Here is a 9,517-nt window from a genome sequence, read left to right on the forward strand (position 1 = left end):
TCTGGGTTGCTGACTCAGATACAGGCCCACCAGGTTATTTTATGCCCCACGTATTATTTGAAGAGGCTCCACCTTTTACTTTCTTTATGAGACTATTACATCCCTCACCTTTAACCTGAACCTGAAAATATCATACCCAAGCAATAAATAATAATGGCATAAATTTTTTTCTTGACAAGTGAAAGCCTAAGGGAGATATGTATGGGGAAACAATCTTCTAGCTTTCTTGAGAAATAGAGGCAGAAAAAGAATGGCTTCTTGTGAAAAGCTTAGTCATGGTGCTGAGCATGTGGCTTGAGCATGTTCCCTAAGGACTGATGTGTCAGGAGCTTGATTCCCAGTGTGAGAGGTGGTGGGGCCTGTAGGAGGTGGGGCCTAGTGGGAGGTCCTTAGGTTATTAGGGGAATTAACCTTAGAAGGGATTTTTAAAGTGCATCTCATGGGCCAGGTGTGGTAGCTCATGTCTGTAACCTCAACTCTTGGGAGGCTGAGACAGGAGAATTACTGTAGGTTTGAGGCCATCCTGGGCTACATAGTGAGTTCCAGAATACATATATAATGAGACCTTGTTTTAAAACAACAAAACCAACAACAACCAAGAAAAGAAAAAAACAAACAAAAACTAAAGGAAAAAAAGAAAAAAAAAAAAAAGGACCTCTCATGGGACCTCTGAACTGTTGTTGTTAGAGTGAACCCAACCCCTGAATCTCTCACTCTTTGGCATAACTTCCTATTCAGTGATGTGATGGCTTATTCTGATGGGCACTCCTGCCACTGTGGTACCACCTTGACATTCATCTTTTGCTATGAGGTTGTTACCAAAGCCAAGCCATAATGGTGCTTTGCTTTGAAAGCCCAGAACTATGAGCTAAATAAATCTCATTTCTTGAGTCTAGAGAGATGGCTCAATAGTAAAGAGCATATACTGTTCTTGCAGTGGACCTGAGTTCAGTTCCCAGCATACACATTGGGTGGCTCTTAACCACCTGTAACTCCAGCTCCAGGGCATCCAACAATATTTTCTGGCTTCCAGGGGCATCTGCACTCATGTGCACATAACCACACATAGACACACAAACACACACACACACACACACAAACACACACACACACACACGTCTAATTAAAAAACAGACAAACCTCTTTTCTTTTAGAAGTTAGTCTGCCTCAGATAGTTCATTAAAGAAAATGTTCTAATACCCATCATTTCATTCACACAGGAACTGAGATACCATTCATGTTGCTCAAAATAAAGACAACGAGCTCTTGTTTAGTGTTTGGTGTCCTAGAAATTATTTGCTGAACTCTTGAAGAAATGGTTAAACACATGTATAAAAACAGGTGAATCTTGGGGCTGGAGAGATGACTCAACAGTTAAGAGCGCTGGCTGTTCTTGCAGAGGACCCAGGTTCAGTTTACAGCACCCACATGGTGGCTAAAACAATTCATAACTCTAGTGCCAGGGCTTCTGATGCCCTCTTCTGACCTCCACAGGCACTGCATGATGTGGGTGCACTTACATACATGCAGGCAATACATTCATACACATAAAATAAAAATAACTAGCTGGGTGTGGTGGTGCATGCCTTTAATCCCAGTGCTCAGGAGGCAGAGGCAGGAGGATCTCGTTGAGTTCAAGGCCAGCCTGATCTATATAGGAAGTTATAGGCCAGCTGGGGCTATAGGGAGATGCTGTCTCAAAAAGATAAAAAATAATACTTCCTGTCAGCATAAATTTATAAAACAAAGAAACAAGCAGGTAAGTCCCTTTTGAATGATTCATCTTTAATTACCTATTTGATTTCTTCTGCTGAGGTGTACACTAAAGGGTTAACCTTGCCTAAAGAAAGGATGAGATGATGGAGCTGGTCTTGGTGTATGGGGGGATGTCATAATTGGTGAAGCAGACTTTCTTTAAAAATGTTTACTTATTACGTTTATTTTATGTGTATGAATGTATTGCCTGCATGTATGTAAAGTGCACTGGTGTCATACAATGCCCAAGGATATCAGAAGAGGGCATTGGATCCCCTGGAACTGGAGTTACGGATGATTGTTAGCCACCATATGGGTGCTGGGAACTGAACCTGGGTCTTCTGTAAGAGCAGTCAGTGCTCTTAAGTGCTGAACCATCTCTCTATCCCCCCCACCCTCCCTTTTTTTTTGATACGATGCCCTGCCTGGCCTGTCACTCATATGTCTCCCAAGCTGGCCTCTAACTCAAGGCAATCCTCTTGCTTCAGCCTCCAGGGCGAAGCAGCTTTTTAGTTCATGCTGTTCATTACTTACTTCCAAAAATTGGACCTGTCTTCCACATGCACATGAAGAAATTTACCCTGTTGCATCGTATCTTGAAGTGCTTTGTTTCAAAGTCAAGGATGTTGTTAGATAACTCTGAGGAAGCTCCAGGGTTTGAGGGCTGCTTCTTAGGAAGAGTAGAGATAACTGTTAGATTAACTGGAAAAAGCTATGTAGGCTTATGTTAAAGAAACGAAATCTTACTGCTAAAACACCATAAACTGTGTAGCATATAGATCATGTATATTTATTACTGAGTCCTGAAAAGCTAGACATTATAAGATTGTGGTGCTCAGGTTCTGGAAAGGCTTTTTGGGAGATGTAGACTGCTGACTTCTTGTTTCATCCTCACATGGAAGCAAAAACGAGCGATGAGCAGGATTCCTGGAACCTATGGATTTTTTCTTCTTTTTAGTTAAAGGTGTTAGTTCTAAGTGGGCTCTGTCCTCATAACTGATCACCTCCTTAAAGACCCCACTTTCTATCCCATCATAACTGGTGTGATTAGATTTCAAGATATGAATTAAGGGATGGAGCACAAACATTCAGACCATTGCATCAGAGATTTGTTTATTTATGACCAATTTTAAAAATTAACATACAAAGTAACAGGTTTCGCTATGGCATTTTCATCATATGTGCACCAGTTTATGTGCAAACTCTCAAGGACAGTTGTTATTCAATCCTGAAAACTATTCTGAATGAAAGTCACATACTAAAATATTGCTGATTAAAAAACAATTATTTGTGTGTATGTGTGTTTGTTGGGCATATGCACACCATATCATGCATGTAGAGGTCAGAGAATAGCTTTTGGGTGTCTGTTCTCTCTTCCACCATCTGGGTCCTGGGAATTGCATTTAGGTCATCAGACTTGGTGACAAGTATCTTTACTCCCTGAGCCATTTTTCTGGCCCATGTATTTATTATTATTACTACTACTATATTATTATTATTATTATTATTATTATTATTATTATTGTCTTTTTGAGACAGGGTCTCCCTCTAGTCCCACTTGGCCTAGAACTCACTATGTAGACCAAGCTGGTTTCGATCTGGCAGAGATCCACCTGCCTCTGCCTCCCGAGTGTTGAGATTAAAGGCATGCACCATCACGCCTAGTTGGCCCATATATTGATCTTGAGGACTCAGAAAGTAATTTGGTCAACATTACACAGGCTTTAAGTCCAGTCTTTGACTCCAGATCCGTGTTGCCTCTGTTGGAAGCCAATGATCTTACTGGCCTCAGCCTTGACCAGGTTTAAACAGTCTGACTAGAAATGGATCCAAGGATAGAGAAAGAGAAAGATAGACTTAGAAGAAGCTTAAAAGTATTTGTTGTTAAGGGGGAAAATAGAAGAAAGAAAGGGGCATCTACTTTGGATATGGCCTTGATGTGAAGTGTTCTGGGGAAGGTGGGATGCCACTGCCGCATCCCTCCATAGTGCTCAAAGGGATCTGAAGCTACCTGCTATTCTGTAATATAAAAGCCAATTATGGTTGGGGATGGGTAGCACAGATGAGCTCATGTCTTTTCTGGGAGAAAGCAAAAGAAGGAAGAGGGCAAGGGTAGGAATTTGGAACAAGTAAATTATGAAAAAAATATGATTTTCATGTGCTTAAACTTGGTGTCATAGAATCCCTAGGATGGTTAAATATTTTCTGGTACCTCTAAACTTGATGCCTCTACCTAAATAACCCCATGTACTCCTCCTCTTAGATACTAGCTCCCATGTACCTAGGATTCTGCTCATCAGCCCACTCTATTGTAAACCCCTCTCCCACTGCTTCTTCCACAATATGTATTGGTTTGGGGCAGTCTGGGATAATGGCTGTTTGCTTCCCATATAGATCTCTCTGTATTGCTAAAAGGATGGAGGGAATTGGAATGTTTCTTGGGCATCTATCCTCTGAATAAAGCACCCAGGCTGGAGTGCAGCAAGGTCTATGACTTTGCAGCTCCTTTTGTGAGTCACTGTGTACTCTGAGCACCCGCCCACTGGAGGCAGCGTTCACTAGCTTAGCTTGTGGGGAACTGTTAGAACCAGTCTAGGGACTGAGGCTTTCTCAGTGGCCTTGTCAGCTCAGAGCAGAAGTGAACAGCTTTGAGTTGAGGAAATTGTGGCCGGACAGGAAGGGAGGCAGTTCTGCTCCACCGCGCTGTCCTACTCTCTGGTGGCTGCTGAGCCTGTTAATATCTGAGCTCTTTAAGGGGAGAGGTGCTCATTGGCTCCCTCTGTCCTGTGGGGATGTTGAGCCAAGCTGTCCCGCTTGTACTCTTCCTGCTCTTCAAGGGGCATCAGGGCCAAGGTAAGGAGCCCAAGGGCTGGTGTGGAGTGTGGGCTGGCATAGACTCAGGGGTGTGTGTATCTGGGAGATCAGAACTCGGAGCCTCTGATCATGCCATCTATGTGGTCACCTGGAACCTAGGGAGTAAGAGGAGAGATGGTTCAGGTCCAACAGGCCACAGTAAAACCCATGGCCTTTACTCTATGTGAAGTTCAAAGCCTTTGGCAGACTCAGACAGCTGGAGTGATGTGTGCTCTGGGGCTTTACATCCACAGCTCTCTCTCCGTGGAGGCAGCTCCATCCCTGACCATGGGCTTATCCCTTCACTCTTTCATGATTTTGCTTAAATACTACCTTCCCAAAGATGCCTTCCATACTGAGAATGCCAGCTCATCATTTTGCAACCCCTTATCTTTCACTCCACTTAGTTTTTCTCCAAATTTCTCATTTCCATTTTACACATTACATTGCTTACTTATTTACTTTATTTTCTGTCTTGCAGCATCCTTTTTAGCTGGCTAGAATGTAAGGTCCTAGTGACCAGAGTTTTCATCTGTTTGCTTTGCTGCTGTATCCTCAGCATCCAGAACAATTTCTGGCACAAGGAGTCTGTCAATATTTAGTCCATGCCCACATCCTCCTCTCTGTTCCCATTCACTTCCTGAATCTGTTTTGAGCAGCTTTTTACCAGACCCTGTGCTAGACACTGAGGATAACTGGTGAATGAGTCCAAGGTGCTTTACTTGTGGGGCCTACCTCCATGAGCACTGGTCTGGTAGAGTAGGTACCCAAAGTATGTTTGTTGAGTGAATAAATAAATTATTTTCAGGCATTATAGAGCTAGACTAGAAGACATTTGGGTCAGATATGTAAGATCAACAGTGTATACCTCGGCCTAAAGTTCATTTGAGGTCCCGAATTCAAATTTGGTTGTCCATTCTGAGGAAAAGAGCAGCCTGGGAATTGTGAGTCCCTTGGTGCTTTGGAGCATGGGTGAGACACGGTGGAAAAACTGGGACAAGTGTCTGAGTGGTTAGCTCGGAGTTCCTTTACATGGATTGTGTTGTCCTTTACATGGACTTTTACATGGAAAAATCACTTCTCAGGGAGTGACTTTTAGTTGTGACTGCTCTGAAGGGCTCCAGGGAGTCATTTTCACTCTTCTGTTTTTCATCACACTTCCTCCCAAACAAGATGTGAGTAGAGAAGCAATTGGGTACGAGACATTTGGGCCCAGAGGACCCAAAGGGAATCCACTCCAGGGGTAGCCAGATGATCATCTTATTAAAGTGTGACACATGTGCAGAAAAGTGCACATGGGTATAGTGTACATTATCAGTGAGTTATTGTTGGAACTCCCACATGTTCACTCCCAATCATTACCTACTTCCTCTTTCACAAATATAACCAGCATTGTAACTCCTAACCCATATGTTAGTTTTCTAGATGTAAACAGAATCCTATGGGTTTCTGGCTTCTTTTGCTTAATATCTTAAGAGGTTTAGGCATGTTATTTCCTGTAACGGAACATTCCCATGGCTGTACTTCGTTGCACGCCTATTCCATAATTTATTCTATTATGAATGAACATTTGGGTCTTTGGTATTATCATAATTCTGCCATGAGCCTTTGTACCAGACAACAGTACATTTCCAAGATGGAATCATGGGTTACATGCATGTATTTGTAGCAGGTGCTTTCAAACTGTTTTTCTGAAGTAGTTGGGAGTTCCATGCTTCAAGGTAACTGGCTTTTGTTCTTTGGGTCTGTGAATAGGAAATGAAATTGCAGTGATGTACAGCCTGCAAGGTGAGAGGCCAAAGCCAAGGGGCCCACACCTCTGTGTTTTCTCTGATATTCTGCACAAATCCCTACAGTAGAGCCACTTTGGGAACTAAAGGAAAGGCATTCTTGAATTAGCCAGATTCATTAAGCTATACTATGTTTTGAGAACTATGCAAGATTTTGTGTGGAAACGGATGAAATTGATATTGACTTCTTTTTTAAGATAGGGTCTCATGGGCTGGAGAGATGGTTCAGAGGTTAAGAGTACTTGACTGCTCTTGCAGAGGACCTGGGTTTGATTCCCAGTACAACATGGCAGCTAACAACCATCCATAACCCAGTTTCAGGGAATCCGACGCCTTCTTCTGACCTCTGTGGGCATTGCATGGCACAGGTGCACTTATACACATACAGGCAATACACTCATATACATAGAATAAAAATAATAAATAAAATATTAAAAACAGATAAGGCCTCAAGGCAAGTACCCTACCAACTGAGCTACATCTCCAGCCCTCAGCTGCTGCTTTTATCCATAAGAATCTTTCAGACAGAAAAATAGGTGTGTACAATAACAACAAAGGAAGGTAGAAAATGATGTGACAGGCAAGGTAAATTTAAAGGGATCTGAGAAGACAGTGGTTTCTTTGAGATAGGAATACAAGGGAACTGGCCTAGATGCTCAGAGTTCAGCAAACAGGGATAAAGTAAAACAATCTAGGCAGAGGAAACAGCCTAAACAAAAGCAAGAACACCCAGAATTTGAGTGAGAGGCATTGAAGGCAAAACATAGATGTCTTAGAGGAAGGTAGATGATTCAGTGAACTGGAAGAAAGTGGATCATGGCTGGGTCAATTTTATTTGTTTTGTTTTTTGAGACAGGTCAAAAGGCTCATGGCAGAATTATGATAATACCAAAAATCTAAATGCAAGGTCTTCCTGTAGCCCCAGCTGGCCTAGAACTCATTATGTAGACCAGGCTGGCCTCTGCCTCCCCAGTTAGGATTAAAGGCCAGCACCACCATCCTGGCAGGCTAGGTCAGTTTTGATAGAGGGCAGGGCATTGGCTTGTGTGAGGAGAGGAGCTGCAGTGGTCACCATGGAGCTAAGTTGAGAGGAAGAAGGAAGTAGGTTGTGAGTCTTGAAGGATACTTCATTATTTTGTGAGTTTGCTTTGACTCCTGTTGGTCCTGCCCTGCCCCTTTGGGAAGCTCACTGGGCTCTTCTCACTGTTTGCAGCGTTGTTGTCTTTCCCCTAAGCTCAAGCTGAGAAAAACCTCAACATCCTTTTGTTGGCTAGTGGAAACAAACTGTCCCTGAAACTTTTCCCTGGTCCTTTTTCCAGGGGCTCAGGCCTCCCGGCTTCTGGTGATCCAAGGGGAGGTGGCTCAGCTGACCCTGATCCCTGCAGGGTGGGAAGACAGCAGCCTCTGCTGGTGAGCGTGGGTGGCTTCCCGCTGAATCAGATGGTCCCCTTCACCATTCTTTGCGTTTTCCGCTCACTGTTTTCCCAGCCTGCAGTGGGGTTCATTAGCTGTCCCCTGCCCTTCTGCAGAGTGTTTTACCTCATCCGTTCTTAAGCACCGGAAAAGAGCCCCCAAGGCTTTGTGCAGCAGCCGTGGCTGTGGCCACCCCTGACCACCGGAACCCACTGTGGCCTCAACCTTATGAGCTGATACTCATGTGCCTGTTCTTCATCTCCATCTCTCATTTTCTCACGGTAAGCGTAAGCGTGTGGAGAACTTGTGTTGAAGCCCCCCTCCCTTCCTCCCTCTTTCTTCCTTTCCCCTCCTCCTCTTCTTTCTCCCTTTCCCGCTCTCATAATCTTTTCATATTGACATTTCCTGTTTCCTCCCTTGGCATTCATGTCTCTCTGGGACAGAGACTGAGGTCTTTTTCTATCCATCACAATTCTTGTCTTTCCATTGTACCCACCAACCCTAGTGGGGAGCATCCTCCTGCCCATCCAGGAAGTGCAAGCCAATTGCCTCTCTCCTTCTTTCACTGGATTATGAAGGGCTGTGGAGAAAATTTAACAGACTGTATACAGATTCGCAGCCTCTGAGCTCAGCTGGCCCTTAGAGTACTGGGAATTCTTGTTTTTGGTCCACAGTTTCTTCATTTCCTGGAAGGTGATCATTTCTGAACAGTTACCATCTCTTCAAGGCTGTGGCTCACCATCACAGCTGCTGACAGCTGACCATCTCCTTTTTATCAGAAAATGGAGGCACAGTTAGGAATTCTTCCAATCCTGCCCACAGTACCCCAGAGCCAACGACCTCATCTGCTACTGCAAACAGCCACATGGAGGGCACAGCCGCTCTCACTGTTCTGTTTCTGGCCTGTGCTAACTTTCTACCCTTAGTTCATTTTCCTTTCATTTGAAAAACCAAGCCAATAAAATATAATGGCACCTGTGGATCCGCCTAAGTCCCCCCACCTCCCCGCTTTTTAGACAGGGTGTCATTTACCTAGGCTGACCTCAAACTTGCTGTGTATCAGAGGTTGATCTTGAACGCCCCCCCTGCTTTTTAGACAATTTACCTAGGCTGACCTCAAACTTGCTGTGTATCAGAGGTTGATCTTGAACCTCTGATCCTCCTGCTTCCATTGTCCAAGTACTGGGATTATTGATGCATGTCATCATGCCCAGGTAATGTGATGCTGAGAACCAAACCCAGGGCTTCACGCATGCCAGACACTTTACCAATTAAGCTCTAGCCTCAGCCCCCTAGCACCTCCTTTTTAAAATAGGAAAATTTAAATTACATTTTTTATTTCTTTTTTTGGGAGAGAGTATGTGCATATGGGTGGGGGAATATGCATGTGCCATGGTCCTTGAGTTGAAGTCAGAGGACAACTTTTGAAGAGTTGGTTTCCTCCTTCCACCATGTGGGTCCAAGGGGATTGAGCTCAGGTTGTGAGGTTTGGCAGCAGGGGTCTGTACCCACTGAGCCATCTTGCCAGTCCCCTTAATTCTTCTTTTACTTATTATACAAAAAACATCTTATGTATAAACCAATTTAAAATTACATAAAAATAAAATATAGAATATAATTTAAAAATTGATCCCCACTAAAGTAAATCTTTAGTAAGGACTGTAGATCAATTTTCAAATATTAAGTATAATCCATTTTCTATATAA

General features: G+C 43.5%; 1 protein-coding gene across 1 annotated transcript in view; it reads left to right on the forward strand.

The window, feature by feature from the left end:
• The first annotated feature begins 4,542 nt into the window (after window positions 1-4,542).
• Window positions 4,543-9,517, forward strand: part of Cd244 (CD244 molecule) — a 28,092-nt gene continuing 23,117 nt past the window's right edge. Inside the window, exon 1 of the mRNA XM_029553523.1 lies at window positions 4,543-4,608. Coding sequence (XP_029409383.1) covers window positions 4,548-4,608 — 61 coding nt within the window. The 5' untranslated portion in view covers window positions 4,543-4,547. The remainder of the gene's footprint in view (window positions 4,609-9,517) is intronic.

Source organism: Nannospalax galili, unplaced genomic scaffold (genome assembly GCF_000622305.1).
Source record: "Nannospalax galili isolate Female #2095 unplaced genomic scaffold, S.galili_v1.0 scaffold484, whole genome shotgun sequence".
Taxonomy (NCBI): Eukaryota; Metazoa; Chordata; class Mammalia; order Rodentia; family Spalacidae; genus Nannospalax; species Nannospalax galili.